This window comes from Plodia interpunctella, chromosome 10 (genome assembly GCF_027563975.2).
Source record: "Plodia interpunctella isolate USDA-ARS_2022_Savannah chromosome 10, ilPloInte3.2, whole genome shotgun sequence".
NCBI lineage: Eukaryota > Metazoa > Arthropoda > Insecta > Lepidoptera > Pyralidae > Plodia > Plodia interpunctella.
The window spans coordinates 1265622-1284360 of record NC_071303.1 but is presented as its reverse complement, the minus strand read 5'-3'; the positions used below and the strand labels follow the sequence as shown (position 1 = coordinate 1284360).

At 32.6% G+C, this 18739-nt stretch overlaps 2 protein-coding genes across 5 annotated transcripts in view; one reads left to right on the top strand and one right to left on the bottom strand.

Moving 5' to 3' along the window:
* The window catches only part of LOC128672910 (uncharacterized), a 31735-nt gene extending 18741 nt beyond the window's left edge, over nt 1-12994 (bottom strand). Inside the window, exon 1 of one of the 2 annotated variants that reach the window (XM_053750427.2) lies at nt 12826-12994. In XM_053750427.2, the coding sequence (XP_053606402.1) occupies nt 12826-12849 (24 nt within the window). In that variant the 5' untranslated portion in view covers nt 12850-12994. Of the gene's footprint in view, nt 1-1164; nt 1502-12825 lie in introns of those variants that run through there. The other variant, XM_053750425.2, reaches the window with a different exon arrangement.
* Nucleotides 1-18739, top strand: part of LOC128672903 (adenylate cyclase type 2-like) — a 165106-nt gene that overhangs the window by 103930 nt on the left and 42437 nt on the right. The window lies entirely within an intron of this gene.

The following is an 18739-nucleotide window of genomic DNA, read 5'->3' as shown; positions in this document are numbered from 1 at the left end:
AGCCCTGGACAATTTTTAAGTGTCGCACTGCTGGGCTGTCCAGTTTCCATAGATATCGATTCTAGTTCCGCCAAAAAACGTCGTCGCGCCACTTTCGTTCTCGAACTTGAGACTCTCTCTGAGTGTACTTACATTGTTATATTACTGATAAAAAATTATACATAAATTTATATTTAAAAATTGGTAAGCCCTTCTGGCATAATAGGGACCAACACTGTTTGAATGAGTTTCTTTCGGCATTTCTTCTCAACAGTGGTCGTTCCGAAATGCTAGTAGTTTGTAGCTTTGGTAAACATAATTTAATTTAGAATATGACGTGAAAAAGTGCCTGTGAAGGCCTAATTTCTGAATAAATGATTTGATTTTGATTTTTCGATTCTCACATCTGAGTATTTTCCGGTTGATTCCGGCTCAGCCGTTGAACGGTGGAGTCCGTGGTTCGCTTTCCTACCTCTCTCACCATTACGCACTCCTAGTCGTCGGCATCCCTAGTGTTCACTATAATAATAGTGATCAAATTATTAAACTTGGACTATTTTTCACAAATAAATATAATCGAATAGATATTTTAAAAATTAATAAAAAAAAAATAACAACAGTTAGTCTTGAAAATAGAATTGCAATATTATAAATAAAATATGAGCAGTTTCCATCACAAAACTGTAGTCATAAAGATATATATGTATATTTACTAACGTAGGCTCCTGGGAGTCTTATTGTAAAAATTTCACGCTCTCTACCCTCCAATTCCCATAAATGTCGTTGCTGAAATGTCGTAGGATTCGCGTGGAATAAGGTAAATTGAATGGGTTATTGTTCTATCTTCACATTCTTTTCTCAGCTATTTCGTGATGTTTCAGGAAAATGCTTATTTGCTTACATTATTCTATTTACGTTATTATCAAAAATATGATTGTTAACCAACAATTATTTTAATTTCGAAATCATATTTCAATTTTAATCGTAACAATTATTTTTAAGATTAGAAGGAAAATCATCTACTTTACATTTTATAGTGTGTTTTTTACAACATAGATAATTCAAATTTAGAATCTCTTAACATTCTATTCTAATTATTATAAATTTTTAAAAAATTAATAACTTCGCAAAAAAATACTAAAAGAGTATATAATAAACTATATCTAGTATTTTTTTTTTACTCACAGATTTTCCAAAAATGGCCATTTTGGATTCACGCCTAAGATTGTGGTAGTCTCTCACGCCGTAATAATATTCTTCCTCATCATCCGAATATGGGGTATCATAATACACTATATTTCGCCTCATTATTACTATTTAAAATATATATTTTAGTTGTACACAATTTAAAACATTTATAAATATCAATAACAACTGAAAATCAAGTCGGGCGAAAACAAGATTCGAATTTGGAAACGTGGTAAAAGTTTTAACTTGGCAATATATTTGACAGAATAAAATTGGAAATGTTACTAGCGCTATTTTAAACTACCGAATGGTCTCAACGACCTTTCTATCCCAGAGATTGTGGGTAACTAAATGTAACAATTTAACACTTCATAAAAAAAAGTTGCACAATAAGAACTGTGCGAACGGCATTCAAGTAGACAATGGTATTTCTAAAGAGTTTTTTTCTTTCTTGTTGAACGAATTTGTATGAATGTTTACGAGATTCGAAAGTGATTACACAAAGGCTTCCGTAAATATAAGTGTTTGTAAATCTGCAGCTTTGCGGGGATATCCGTAAAAGCAATCACTTTATGTTGCAGACTACTAGCATTGCTCAAGGACTTCAATTGCCGAAGGAAACTCGAGTTAAAAATACACTAAAGCCATTCTAGGTTTCTATTAATAAACTAAAGTTATTTTATTAAAATACCTACTATATACCAAGCAGGCATGCGGCCCACCTGATGGTAAGTGTCTCCACACCACACTCTATCAACGCTTGCAACACCAGGGCTGTCACACGTAGGTGGTCTACTTTGTGGCTTGTCTTGCCACAGTGCCCTGTTATTACACTGCCTCTCTCGCCCTTCAAACCAGAATACTCCAATGCAAGCCATGTTTGACGTCAGCAATTGATGAGAGTGTGGTACCTACCTATGCAGACGACCTTTGCACCAAAGGTCTTTTATATTATTTAAGTAAAATTATAACAAGTTTATGGAAAAGACCTTGACTCTCAGTTTTAAAAATAGAACTTAATAGTGTCCGAAGAAGGAGGTTAAGTACAAGTTTTATACTCGTGTTAAGAGTTAAATATAAATTTGAAGGCGAATTATAATAAGTTGCAAATAAAAATGTCATTCAGTCGTAACCTTTAAGCGCGATTTAAGTGACTTACTTTATTCATTAAAAACATTAACTTTGCGATTTATTTATATATATAATAAAATTTCGTTGTCGATGTCCGTTGTCGGAAGAAAATAACCTTTTTGAAGCTATTAATTAAATATGTCTGAAGAATACTTATAAATAAATATATCCTCTTAAACTATCGCTTGTTGATTATGCATTTATCTTGTTATATATTTACGTTTAATATGTGTTTTTGTATAATAAAGATATTACAAACAAATTATAAGATGTTGAAAAACATTTCCATTTTCGGTTCCACGTTTTTAAATAGTCTAGACAATTTTTTATCAAATTTCCTAGAATATAAGTGAATTAAAATTTTGTTATTTTCAAATCGTTCGTCGATGTAATGTGAAATATAAAATAATTTGATTCAAACACGCAAAACTGTGTAACGTTTGCATAAGCGATTCAATCGGGTTGCGAATTGATTTGTTTTCGTTTCGTGAGATATTTACCCGAATACGGAGAAAGGGTTATGTTATTTTTAAATATTTATTTATTCAAGCTCTCTCTCTCTCTCGTCTCGGGACTGTGACGCCGCAAAGCCCAGGGTCAGCGTAAAAATAACCTTAAAATTTTAAAGTTTCCGCTTGACGTCTCCTCATTGACGGAAATAAATATTTATTTATACAATAGCTCGGATACTATTATTACAGGTAAACTAATACGATAGATAAGCCTAGAATTTCAATTAAATCGTTAAGAATTTTCAATTATTTAGCGAGAAATCACTACGATAAGAATCTCCAGTTTATCGCACATATTAACATTCGACTAGTTTCGGCTCTGTCTACCCTGTAAGGAATAAAGACGTGATATCCGTTTATTATTTTATACAGTATTGCGTAAACGATCTACAAAAAACCATTTTGTTTACTAACCTATCATAATCATAAAACATCAGATGATAACCTAAAAATGCGCATTTGGTCGACACATTGGCACAGATGTGTCGACATCTGCATACTAGGGGTCACTGACATTCACCGATAAAACATAGTGATAAGAGAAAATAAAATAAAATCTTATCATTGGAGAAACAGTTGTTCAATGTTGAAAAAGTTGTTTATGCGAAAACATTTTTATTTTATTTTTTATTGGAATACGGTACGGAATTTTATTTTGGAAGTGTTGTGTTTTCAACAAATTTGACATCAATACATAATGTAATATAGCTATATTACAGTAGAGTTGCACGTGGCCTGATACAATGGCATGTTGTTGCCTTGTGTATCAAATTTTTCCTTTGCAGATATTGTGTAATTACGGGTTACGGTGGCAAAAGTTCTGGGCGACAAAGTAGGCAATCTGCGTGCGTATGTCATCGGTAGTTGGTGGTTTAAAAAAAATGTATATAATACTTTTCCTTTCATGTTTTCCTTGTTACTCACGTGTCGATCACAGACAACCAAGACTGACATAGTTGTGTATATCACATTGTATACGAAACCTGAGTAAATATACCTAACATAATTCCCACGATTGTCTTATCAATATGACTTGTATGCCGACACGTATATCAATCATGAAGAATCTAGTCCAAATATAGTGATAAAGTCTAAGATAAGTACTTCATCTACTTTTGATAATACTGAAATTAGGTATATATTGTAAATAGCTGTAGCAGATCGCATTAAGCATCGATATATATTTCCTTTATCTATGGAGCATCGTCATATATATTTTTGCATTAATAAAGATAAAAAACCTATGTAAATGAATCGCTCAGACTTTATTTTAGATCAATAAAGGTAATATTAAATTAAAAAATAAACTATTTATCAAGGTATTAAGTTCAAATAACTGAACTAACTGTCAGGGTAAAATATATGTTGAATTGAAATGTATTATGACACAAAGAATACTCTATACTACACAATTTTCTCAAAATGGTTGAGAACACTCCATTTCGAAGTCGGTTAACAAACAAGGTCATTGTCCTTAGGTAAAGTTCAGTTCAGTTTAAGTCTGTATTTTAGAGAAGCTAACATGTTTGATAACGCAACCCAGTTTTGTTTTATCGTTTTGGGTTTAGGAGACTGTTCGGTGATAAAATGTTTTACTGACTGTAGCTAGATGATGCAATCTTAAAAATTGTATTACACAGGTACAAGATAAGTTATGACGATTAAATTTGTAGTATACCAAACTCCGTAAAAACATAATAAATTAAAACACCTTAACTTTCCTCAGGAATCACTGTATCTATTGCATCAAAATCCATACAGTGGTTTTTAAGATTGTTGCCAACAAACATTACTCGGCATGTCATCATGTGTAAAAGTGATGTTATAAAACAGACAATTTTCAGGTAGATATATAGGAAGCAACGTTATATAGGCGCACTTTATATAATCTCTTTGACGTAAGATACATAGATCATTATAATAAATTACTACATCTTTGACGTCGAAAAGTGCATTATCATTAGATTTGCTTGATTATATACTGTTTACATATTCTACGGATGTTAAAGCAGAACAATATGAAAAAATTATAGAACTAACTTTTTATTAATCACATGTGTACCTATTGAAATATTTGCAGTCATTTAATATTATCCGAATGGTTTGCATACAGGACTGCTGTACTGGAGGTGTACGGGTTCGATTCCCGCAATAATTATGTATAATGATAAAGAATATAATATTTTTGAGTTGGTATATCACAAGTGTCGAACTTAGGGGCCGACTCAATCTGTGTGATTTTTCTCTATAATATTTTTATAATAATTTTATATAATAATAGTTATTCTCATCATCATAATTTCTTACTATGTGTATATGTATTATCGTTTCATAAGTCTTCATTTCCTGTCATACTAGAGTTCACTCTTCGAATCGGACTTTATCAATTTTTGCATGTTTCCGGTTTCATTGGGGGCTGTGACGTTACAAAGCCTGGGGTCAACGTTAAAAGTAATCTTCAAATTGTTAGTCTCGTATGACGTGCACGGGAGGAGTCCTATTCTAAGGCGGAACCACACGCTACTCAGTTTATCCAACTCTTACTTGATCTCATTCCATCGATCGATCTTCTCTAACAAGTTGAAAACTTAAAGAGAAAGCGACTCTCCTCTTGTTCATCGAAAGTAATAAGAGAAAATACATTTATGACTGGTCTGTCTACAATAAAACCGAAAAATCTATACAGACCAGACATTAATTCCATGCAGACGTCCAGTAAATATAACGAATAAACTCATCAAAATTCGCCTTTATTACCACTACACAAAGGTCCATGAAGGTAATATCGTGCAGTTGTCTGTACAGTTTATTCCTGGACACTGACTCACGAGCTGTGTCATCCGGGAATCTAATGAGTTTCTCTGAAAGTTTGCTTTAACTGTACGTATGTTTTTTTTTAAATAACCTACTAGTATAGTATAACTATAAATTAGTATAAATATAATTGTTGCCAAAATTCCTTTGATCGGTTTAAAATATTTATCAAGCAGAGTGAGTAAAATATTTAGAGCCGGGTTAAGCTCATGGTTTATTCTTTTTTTAAAGTGAAGACTTTTCCAAGTCGTCGAAAGAAATCTGACACGACTTTGGTCCTGTTTAGCGGTAGTATTCATATATAGCTGTATATACCAGTGAACAAAACAGTATGTAAAATCCACGCGATGTTATTTTTCACCAGAAGATGTTATTGCAATAAACTAACAATACTATTTATTCAACTTAGGGTAGGATATACTTACATCACTTGATGATGTCAAAAATTTACGCGTTAAAATCCCGCCTCTAATGTTTGACGGGATGTGGTTTTGAACATCTACATTTTTTTTACTTTCATCAGACTTTTTGATTTATAAAGTAAATGTGCATAGAAATGTAAATATATTTTAAAATTATTACGCGTGTAACGCCTCGCTACTGTACTATAAAAACTGAATGATTTTTACACAGTGCGTTTGTGACGATTCCATCACATTAACATAACAATGTCTGCCTTCTCTTTGAGCTGTTTAACATAACTATTTCCTTGTTATTTCAGAGCTTCTCTCATCACTTTAGTTACATCGTGTTAAATAACACGCAACTATTTTGTGTGTCACTAAGGTCAAGATTTAGTTTCCTTGTTCATTCAAACAAGGCGACGTTCGTTTGTTTATTGTGTTTGCATGTTGTCGCATCTTCAATGTCAATCGTCAAATGTGATATGAATATATCTATAATAATATAATGGACAGGAAATTCTTTGTTGGATGTATTTCAGGAAGTGTTTTTATTGTCAAATATTTTTTAAAGCATCGCTTTCGCCCAGCAGTGGGCGCAAAACTCTTTAAAAAAACTCGCTTTTACGTCGCTGTTTATCCCTGTCGTATGCGTAATTCCTTAAATATTTGATCGTCTTGCTTTTGGGCTGCATATTTTTACTGTAAAATATTTTAAAATATAGTAAAATGAAATATAGTAAATAAATGCGTATATTTTTTGAATAACAATAGTGATTGTCTGCAATGAAATGTTTAGCTGACTTTCCAATTTTTGATTGACGTTTGTATTGGACAGTATAGGAACTCGGCGATGTGCTGTTTTGCAGATATCGGAAATTTCCATTGTTTTTTTTCTTTTGATATTTCCCTATCGGAAATGGTTTTTGTTTTGTTTGAATTATTGAAAGAAGTAATTTTCGATGGCAGAACTTCATAAAATCACCAATGATTATGTAACATTATGGAATATAAAAATAATAACAGAAAATTTGATGAAGATTTTAGGAATTAAAATATAGGATTAGATTTATCTTTCTCAAGGATTTCAAGTATTTACACTTTTTATTAACTATTCAAATAAATACTAAAATGTGTAAATAAACACGTCTGCCGTATGATAAAGTATTATGAGTCTGATTTTGTCTTGATTTGAATGTATAGTCGATCGCATGTACCCTGCAATGATCTTTATGCGCGGTAAAATGGCCGAATTTACAATGAATTTGAGTTGGTTATGTTGTTGACTGTACACGGAAAATATGACAAAATCATACGATAAGTGTTCTACCTATGAGGATCTAGAGGTACGAGGCTAGACGCAGTTTCAAAAGTTACGAACAATATATTATAGTTAGTTAAGAACAATATATTATATTCATTTTCATGGCCTAAAACTTGATTTTTTTTAATTTTTAAAAGAAAATTTATTTGTACCTATAATTAGGTATCTGCTAAAGTCACCTGCGTAGATATACATTACATATATTGTAACGGTAATAAAAGCCAATGAATTTGAAACGATAAATGTGCTATCGTACCAGCCAATCATTGAAACACATCTCTTGTATCATGCATACGATTCGTGTAGTCAAAATTGGCAAATCTAACCCAAATTTTGTTTTCGATCTAGGTGTCTTTCACACATTGGCAAATTGTATGATAATTAGATATTGTATTAAAATGCAAACTAAATAATTATTATTTTTATAAAATGTAAAATGACAACGTTATGGGAAAGTAATTCAGCCTTATTTAACTATTCAGTATAATTTACTTTTTTGTAAACTGTGTTTTAATCAAGATTAAGATTTAAGGCTTCAAACACAAAAAAAAATCTACTAGCTAAAATTTCTGAACTACGAAATTTTGTCCGGTGGCAATTTAATCTAAAAATAAAATAATTTTAGGATAAAACTATTTGGATCACAAAATAGTCTCACAATTATTTACAGCGACATAGTTTATAACGACTTGCCATACCAGGTCAAAACAGCACAGCAACACATCTCCCATCTGCCTATCCCACAGGATACACTAATTATATCCGAACCATCGCGTCCGTTTCACATATGACTTGTTTCTTGGGAAAAAAAAAACTAGATTTCACTGGTTAATACGGGATAAGCAGATGCGAATATTAACTTGACTGATTAGGTAGGTTATCAGACTGGTTCTTTAGGTTTTTTTGATGAAGATTTTATACATTATATATAAACTATTAGTTCGATTAAAAAAATATTACTTTGGTATTTTCATAAAACCCGAAATTATTATAATATCATACCTCTACTATCATATTTTTAAATAAGTTTGTCGATTTTCTGTACAGTCAACAGCACATCAAGTTACCCTTTGCATGAACCTTTATGAAACGGTAATAAGGGCAATAAGTTTGGGTAGGTTGATGAGCCTGTACATATTTTAGTTAAGTACATACAGACAGACCAGCGAGTTGATTCATTTTATTGATCGCCCTTCACATCCTGCGTCCCTATCTATTGATCCTACAATCATTTGTGACTAATTGCTATCACAAGCACTGACGCTTAAGTGCTAACAAATAAACGCCATATTATGAAATCATTCTGTTTTTACAGAAAAAAATAACGCTAAAAACCTTCTCAATATTTACAATGATAAATAAATCATCTTCAATCACAAATGAAGCGGTGGTGGTGTAATGGTTAAGACGCCCGCCTGTGGATCGAAAGGTCCCAGATTCGAATCCTACTCGTGTCACATGAGTTTGTATACCAATCTGAATCATCATCATCATCATCATATATCAGTAGTTTTCATCGATCACCACTTGCTTCCGGTGAAGGAAAACATCGTGAGGAAACCTGCACTCTGGTTGATTCTTTTTAACTTGTGTGTGAAATCGTGAAGGCAATGGCAAACCACTCCATTAATAATGCCAAGAAAGTAGTTGTGTGTGTTTCATTCCACGTAATAACTACGACCCTCAGCCATGAGGAATACGACTATGAAGAAGAATGAAATAAATCATACCTATTTATTAGTGACAGCGGCGGTTGAGTCCTTTTAACAATGGTCGGTCATTGGATGGGTGACCAAAAATGTATTATATTGAGCTCCTCCGTACTGGGTCAAGACCGCGCCCGTGTGATGGGTCATATGTCATGTCATGGGTCATCAGTATGCTCCTTATCCATCCATAAGGAAGGCCGGTGCCCCAGCAGTGGGAACGTTTAAATGGTTATTATTTATTACATAAGGACATTATTTACTACACAAGTTGTAGTAATTTTATTTATACTTGTAATTTTCTTATAGGTTATGTAAATATAAACTAGGAAAACACATTAATAAAACTGCGCCATAATACGCCAACACTGTAATTATTATATTTATGGAAATTGCAAATAGGTTCAAATTCATAACACGGCAAATATCTAGTGAAAAAACGCCTGTAGGTTTGTTTATAATAGACGTAAAAAACAGGAAAAGCGCTAGCAACGGCGGACTTATCCCACGGAGGGTTCTCTTTCAGTCAACATTTTTGTCCTTCTTGACCATTTTTATAAACAGTTAGTATTCGAAAATATTTTCAAATGGCGGCGACCATAGTCAAACCCATAGACCATAGAGAAAAATAACTCTTCTTGATATGACCAAGGATTCGACCTGTGACCTCGAGTCTAAGAGTGATAATGACATGACCATGAGGCTACAGAGGTCGTAAATTCATTTAAGAATCACTTTTATAGTGCCAATTGGTTCGTTTATTTTCTGCAGGTTCGATTAAATAAAGCATTGTTATTTTATCGTTACACCTTTGTTTTTTCTACACAAAGGCGTCCGTCAGTGCGGAGTTGTGGCGTCACAGACATACCTACATAGTACGAGTTGGTTCCCTTTGAGGCTGTTTCATGATATCAGACGATGAGTCGATTGCTTCGTCCTATTATTTCTTCTTTAAGTCGACCATCCTAATTGCAATGCTATTTAAAGTTTGTAGAGATTAGTTATATACTCTGCTGTCCGTTCTACCACCAGGTTGGATCTCATGAACCATTATAGTGACAGTTGATATTTCACAGATGATGTATTTTTGTTACTGCTATAACAACTATGACAAAACAGATTACAATAAAGAGATGAGGCGGAGCTCCATACGGCAAAATATTTTTTGCTGTTTTAGGGTTTGGTATTTTAAGATTTTGGTACGGAACCCTTTGCACAGAAGTCTGACTCGCACTTTGTTGGGTTTAGGTGGAAATGTTGGTAATATTTCATTCATTAGAACTTGATTCCCAATGTCCTCAAAAATTAAGCGAAACGGCGACAATAGGAATTGAAAAACAATTTGCATTAAAATATTATACTGCCAAAAAGGTACACAAATAAATAAACGCTACAACGTGAATTTCACGAGCGTCATCAGTGTATATTAAATTGTACCATACACAGTAATCAATTTAATTATCCTATTTTATAAATAAGTAAAGTACTGGTACGATGTCAATTTTCTAAATGTTTAATTTAAAAAAAAAAAAAAGATTATTTAAAAAAATGTGGGACACTAATGAAACGCTACATGCCGCGTTCAAACGGTCGTGAAATTCACCCTGAAATGACAACGCCTCGTGCCTGTTTAACATGAGAGATCCTTTGTAAAAGTAAATAAGAAAAAATATATTTAACACGAATGTCATTGAGCATACACAACACATAGGTGTGTGTTTTCCAAATATGGCAACGGTGACTTCAAGTCTAGGATATTATTTGTGAATAATATCCTAGACTTGAAGTCACCGTTGTCGCTAGACTAAAACTCTATTCTATACGTTTTGGCATTGACACTAATTTATCAACAACCAATTTGTTAGTTAAGAAAAAAATCTATACATACTTACCTACCTACATTAACTAAAACAAAAAACCTAGTTCTTTATGATAATAAAACAATACGTCTAACCTTAACCCAGGTGACATTTTTGCCATAGTCTAAAAATATTTAACAAAAATACATTTTATTATTTCGTCCATTCAAAATTCTACGAAATCTCATCACTTTTAAAAGTCTCAGAAGTCATTACTTGTTTAGATAAATGGTTTCAATGGCATAATAAAATTGTTTTGTCTTATTATCAAGTCATAAAAATACTTTTGTAAACATTAACTCTGCTTAAGTCTTTTTGTATTGAAACTGGAGTAGGTAGATTAAAACCTTTTGTAATCATTTCAAAATAGTATTCGTAAAGCTTATGACACAATAGTAACTTATATGGAAAAGAATTAAAATCTTTAATTTCTAAGGGGAATTCTCTAGTCCTTGTTGTTAACAGAAAATACTGATGGTAGGAACTTTTCAATTCCTAAACTCGATTTATAACTCGCCAACTCAAAGAATTGAATGAATATCTCGATGACTTGATGACTATCACACACAATACAAATTAACTAATGACATGGTAAGTACAACTATTGAAGTTTAGGTTCCAATTTTCTGTGTTATTTAAGAAAAACAGTTAGCTGTGTCATTTTTAAAACGAATATTATCTTATGTTCAATATGCTCAAAATATCTTTTTGACTTAAAGCACTATAATTGTCAGGTTATTAGCATTTTATGAGACATTGACACACTTAACAAACTTACTCATTCACCATGAGGTCATGAGTCAGGTAGAACATAAAATTACCCCAATGTGTGACGAATATTTCCGAGAAATATTCAATCATTCCCGGACTCATATGGTCTTTGGATTTAATGACTTTATTAAATTGTCATGAAGCTATAACAATAAATACTATACCAACTTCACCGAATATTATGTTTAATTTAAGGTCAATGAACGATTCGTTCATATATTGTAGAGACTTATAAATAAATATGAACTGTCTATTACATGTTGCAAAATCTTCAGACTGTAATATTTAAATTTTAAGTAATTTTACGAAACAGACTGATTCCATTTTGCTGCTTATTGATTTAAACACGGGTCATTTCATAAAATGCTTTTATAATCTCAACTTTGTAAACGAAGGCATTCACAGAGTTTTAAATCAATATAGAACACGACCCCAATAGAATATTTTAGTATTCCATCGACGACGACGTAGGGAATTATAATGAGCTACCTATCGCTTCCTTTGGGATAACTCTCTTAACTCATATGTGGTCGTAGCCACGTGATATTTTAAACACGCTTGAGTGAAGTGAAATCCAGAAGTGTACGTGACTACAATGCTAAGACGTATTTAATCGATCGCATGTACAGTAAGTGGGACAAATTTTACGATATAGATAGTTTAGGCGTGATTGTTGATGTAGGTCGTTCCGTTGAAGTAGTTTTGTTGAGTAATGTTATGTTCTAGGGATTGTAGTTTTGGAAGCCTTTGAGATAAACAACGACGCATTGTATGTTCTATGCGCGATTTGTCATTGTAACTAAAATAATGTAAATTATCTATATAAAAAAAGTTGTATTTTATATATATTTAGTTATCTTTTATATTGTCAAAGTTTATGGATAAAAAAGAATATGTAACAATATTTATATAAATGAAAATATATGAACTTGTTTTTTTGCCTTGACATGTTCAGTTTACATTCTACAACAATTTTTAATTTTACTAATAAAAATTTGAAGACAAAAAACAACACGCGATAATTTCTAAAACCAATAACTATGTGTGAAGAATTATCGAGGAATTTTAAAGCATCAAAAACATAATAACTTAAACAAAAATCTGTATTTAAAAATAGAAATATTTAAAGAGCAAACTCACCAATCCCTGGATCCTCGGAAACATGATCACACAAAAAAAAAAAACTGTTTCACAAGCACAACAACCTGTTATCACAACACAACACTGATGGAGCACCTCAGGGCGGTGTACTGGGTACGTGCGCACGAGTCGACGCGTCGATCAGTTCTGCGTTCCACACTGCACGTACGACGTAAAGTGGCTCTGATTCATGCCAGCTTGGAGGCTCGCCCGCATTATCTTTTGTTTGAAATCGTGTTTTTAGATTTAGATTATCGCCTTTCTGGGTATTAGCTTCAAAGTGGGGGTTATTATCTGTTACTCGGATTATGTTATTGTTTATACCTGTATCTTTTGTTTGGGTCATATTTTTTTTGATATTTTGTAGTTTCTTAGTATCTTCTATAGGGGTGGTATTATTTTTTTTGTTCGGGTATTACTATTACTTACTTAACCTGAGTTTTGGCTTTGCCCGGGTTTAATGGATAAATATAGAAATTTAATAAAATATCAAATAGAATTTGCCACTGCAATTGATTTCATAAACAATTGTTAAATGGAGCTCAAATTATAAAATTAAAAGTATATGGTTAGTCTTGTTTAACGATTTGTAGGGTTTTACAAAGTCAATATTATGAGAATGTAGGAAACATTAATTCATATTTTATATTAATTCATATTGACGACCTCGGTGGCGCAGTGGTAAAGTTCTTGCCACCGAATCGAGAGATCCCGGGCTAGATTCCCGGAGGGGTCATGATGAAAAATGATCTTTTTCTGATTGGCCCGGGTCTTGGATGTTTATCTATATATGTATTTGTTATAGTATCGTTGAGTTAGTATCCCATAACACAAGTCTCGAACTTACTTTGAGGCTAGCTCAATCGTGTGATTTGTCCTATATATTACTCATTGTAATTTTATTTGTGACTTATTAATGTTAGATTGTGTCCCACTGCTGGACAAGGGCTCCTCGCTTCTGCTTCCTTAACTCTCGATCCAATGCTGCGAAGCGTTTGATGTCCTCTAATCTGTGATTTTAAGTTATAAAAAGAACTTTTCTCAATATTAAAGCAGTATGTCCCTACATATCTTTAATGATAAATATTAAGTCTCTCATCATTCTTGGTAGGCCATTGGCTTACTTTTTACTTCGCAACTCGGTTCATTTAACTTGTACACATAAATTGTATGCTCTATTTTATTGCACAACAATTGTATTATGTTGTAATCAACAGGAAAACAATGAATATTTTTAATTCGAAAATTAAACGCAATAAAATATAACTCCATCCATTTAATAGTATCAATATTAAATAGAGCGCAAGAGGTTTTTTTCTTCTTTATTCATTGAACAAAATAAGTGTGTGCTAATACTTAAAATGGTCCATAATAATTTCATAATTCTTCTTAAAATTTCTTGAATAGCAGGAATAATTAAAAAGGGACTTAAATACTCTAAGCCTTATGAGTGTTCTTGAAATACTAGGTAACATGGGAAATGTATCCATTTAGAAATATGTAAGTCACAAAACAAAGAAAATGAGATCACGATATTTTGTGAAATACTTTAGTAAGAAAATACCACGTGGTGTGAAATGATTCACCTAACTGTAATTTTGTTACTTTTATGACGAAATCAGATGAGTAGGGCATACACATTCATCATGTGATGGCTTTAAATTTTAAACTGTTATTTATATGAATCAGCAAACTTTTAATATAGTATAAATAGAGTTTTTTCAAGAACTTTTCTTTCCTTCAACCTCTATATTTTCTGTTAACCTGTCAACCAAATCGCTAGCAATAGCTTTATCTTTATGTATCGTGTTTCTGTTGTTTAGTACTTCTAGGTGTGAGTTTCTGATATGATATGATCTTCTTTGAGATCCAAGAAGTACCTATTAAGTATTTAAAAATTATTTTTTGTTATTGGCTGCATGATTTGGTCATAATCACAATAATAATTCATTATCATTGAACTTAAAGGCAAGCGGAAATATATAAAATTCATGGTAAATCTAATTACAATCACCACAGCAATAATAATTTTAATAGCAAAATTTTATGGTAATGGCTTTTTTTTTTATATTAAGATCGTGTATTTCTTGCTTCAGAATCAAGCCAGTCATCTATATACTTATTTAGTTCTTGTCAGTAACATTCTTGTCATCGTCGACATACCTGATCTACTACGCTTTGCTCTGTTTCTACGGTACACTCAACTCCATATCAAACAGCACTTGTTTCTTTATGCCTTGGTGATAGCGTTGAATTTGTTTAATGAATTGATTGACTGGTGTACTGCTGGTATCCGTATCTATCGATGGTAGAATAGATTTATTGAAAACCATTCTTTTTTCCCGTTCTAATCCCGTTCAATCACATCTATAAATTCTAAGTACAAATGACAAACCTTTTCAATTATCTATGATATCAGTGAATAATAAACTATATATTTAATGATGACACATTTTTAATTATCTATCATATCAATGAATGATAAACTATCTTTTAAATGTACCAGTGCTGCAAGAGTCTTAGCAATGAAATAATTATTGGTGTAACTATCTAACGACCAAGTAATTAGTAGATGATAACTCCTGGTAGAGTAGGTACGTTTAAATCGTATTTACCGCATAATGTGCTGTGTATTGCAAATTTTGTACATTAGTTAACTACACGCGGAGTTAAATAAATTCCTATGCGGTGTTCATCAAAATTAGGAACTTTTATTAACGCTTGATAGGAAAATATCGAACACCACAAAATTGCGAAGATTTAAATTTCGGCAGCATTGAAGCCTGAAAAACCAATGACATTCTGCCTATTATATTGCTTAGTTACTGGCCAACCTTATGGATAAAAGAGAACCACAGACTGTAGCCGGAACCAACGGGTTTATGTGCCTTTCGAAGTACTGAAAAGTTTGATATATATGATCAATAATAATAATAAATAAATATAAATAAATATATTAGGACCAATCACATAGATTGAGCTAGCTCCAAAGTAAGTTCGAGACTTGTGTTATGGGATACTAATTCAACGATACTATATTTTATAACAAATACATACCTATATAGATAAACATCCAAGACCCGGGCCAAACAGAAAAAGATTATTTTCCATCATGTCCCGACCGGGGAGCGAACCCGGGACCTCTCGGTTCAGTGGCAAGAACTTTACCACTGCGCCACCGAGGTCGTCAATCATCTCATAACATGACCTACCATTGCAAAATTTATTAACCGCCAATATCGTGTTTCTTACTAGTAGCAAGTTGGCAATAAAGGTTAGAGTGATGTGGAGTTTGCAGCACTCTTATGCAATTTTCGAAGCGTGGCGTGTGAAGATTAACATTATTATGTATGATACAATACATGTACTAACAGTATTATCATAATTGTATGTATCTATTCCATTAATCTCGTAATTGCTAAAAGTATAACTCAGTTTGAAGTTAACCTTGTTTTTATCATGTGTTCATTCCATAAATACACGTTTATTGTTTAATAATACAACGTTTTATATTAAAAATTTTCCATGTAGCCTGTTTATGTTGAATCACAATCAGTTTTAATTTTTCTCTTCTATGTCTCCTTATATCGGCTCTCCTCATAGAACGGTTTGTCCTGGGTTGCGTGAGCCCTTTCAAAATCATATGTAAACTAAAGTGTGTTATATATAAATTTAAGTTATGAAGGAGCATGTCTGTCTGGTACAAATATTATTTGCTCGTTAGGCAGTGTTGAGGCGCCGTCCAAGAAGGATAGGTCGCGCGTAACAACTTTCTTGGCATTATTAATGGAGTGGTATGCCATTGCCTTCTCCATTTCACACACAAGTTAATAATCAAGCAGTGTGCAGGTTTCCTCACGATGTTTTTCCTTCACCGGAAGCAAGTGGTGGTCGATGAAAACTACTATACATGAGTCAGATTGGTATACAAACTCATGTGGCACGAGTAGGATTCGAACCTGGGACCTTTGGATCCACAGGCGGGCGTCTTAACCATTACACCACCACCGCTTCACAGTTAAGTCCAATTAGTTATTTAATATAAATAAACACCAACCCCCCCTCCCTCTATTGTGGTTGAGCTTCGCGATGGCTGACTCACGCGTCAACTCGTGAACGGGTGCTGCCGGGGGAACTGGTCAGCTCGATCTTTTATTAAAAGTTTTTTTTTGTTTGTTTGTTAATTATACATATATATATATAAATATATATTTTTTCCTTTCATCAGCACTTGATCACAATCATAATATGTTTCAGTATACCTTTTGACCATGTACTTTATTATGTACTTACATGTTATATTACTGATAAAAAATTATACATAAATTTATATTTAAAAAATGGTAAGCCCTTCTGGCATAATAGGGACCAACACTGTTTGAATGAGTTTCTTTCGGCATTTCTTCTCAGCAGTGGTCGTTCCGAAATGCTAGTAGTTTGTAGCTTTGGTAAACATCATTTAATTTAGATTATGACGTGAGAAAGTGCCTGTGAAGGCCTAATTTCTGAATAAATGATTTGATTTTGATTTAAACCCAGCACTCATTCCGGTTGTTGGGTGGTAGGGTAATCTCAGGGTAGGTTGGAGTAGAAATAGGCAAAGGCAGACAGTTGTATAATGATATAATTGATTAGTAAAATACAGACCCTTCAAGGGTCTATGAATAATTTAAGATATTTTATTATATATATATTTTATTATTATTACACCGTATTGTGGTACGTGCCGATATCGTTATGGTAATGAATGAGTCAAAATGTGATTTCAAAATATCAAGTGGAACAATAATTTAAAATTTTGAATTTAGACTGAAAGAAATAAAAACCATGCCAGCGCGCACGCGATATGACTAAAGAGGTTATAATGCGTGGCGTTACACGGTGATATTGTAGGTATAAGGTATACTAGTTACCCTGGTCAGTATTCATATAATATATTATGTCTGTTAGTTGTACCTGCATGCATTTTTTGTTACATGTATTGCATTGGTATTTAATTTTTATTTTCTCATAACTATGTTTGTAGTCACGATACTTATTTATGAAATAAATACTTTTTATTCTTCATTGTATTATTATTGACGACCTCGGTGGCGCAGTGGTAAAGTGCTTGCCTCTGAACCGAGAGGTCTCGGGTTTGATCCCCGGTCGGGTCATGATGGAAAATGATATTTTTCTGATTGGCCCGGGTCTTGGATGTTTATCTATATATGTATATGTTATAAAATATAGCATCGTTGAGTTAGTATCCCATAACACAAGTCTAGAACTTACTTTGGGGCTAGCTCAATCTGTATAATTTGTCCTAATATATTTATTTATTCGGTGATGGTTGTGATTCACGTCTCTAGCCTCGACCTCTGCACATTTTTCATTTACAGATAATGATCTTTTTAAATATATTTAGAAAAGTTTTGTGATTCGAGTGGATTGAATTGAAAAATTTTAGAAATTTTATAATTTTTCGAAAATTCTTTTTTCTACGTTTACCTAATTTAAAAAAATATCATAATGTATGTAAAGTAATTTTTAGGACTAAAAAAATTACGATGTTGGTGTCTTTGATGTCTCAGATCAGAATGCTATGGGCTATGGGATTATAATCTTTAAATACTCACAGAATACATTTTAACCCCCGACGCAAAATGAGGTGTTATAAAGTTGTAGCGAAAGTCGGTTTTTTGATTTGTCTAACAAACTTGTGTAGTTAAATCTATACATTCATACTGGTACGAAAAAAATGACGTCGCAGTAAGCATTGTCTATATTTCAAATAAAATAAGAATGGATAAAAAGACCACGCTTGTAAGCGAACAAATCCTGAAATAACAAGGCTTTGTGTCTATTATCTCTATTAAGGATAAAATATGACACAAACAAGCCGACAGGTAACAAGTAAGCTAATATCGTAACC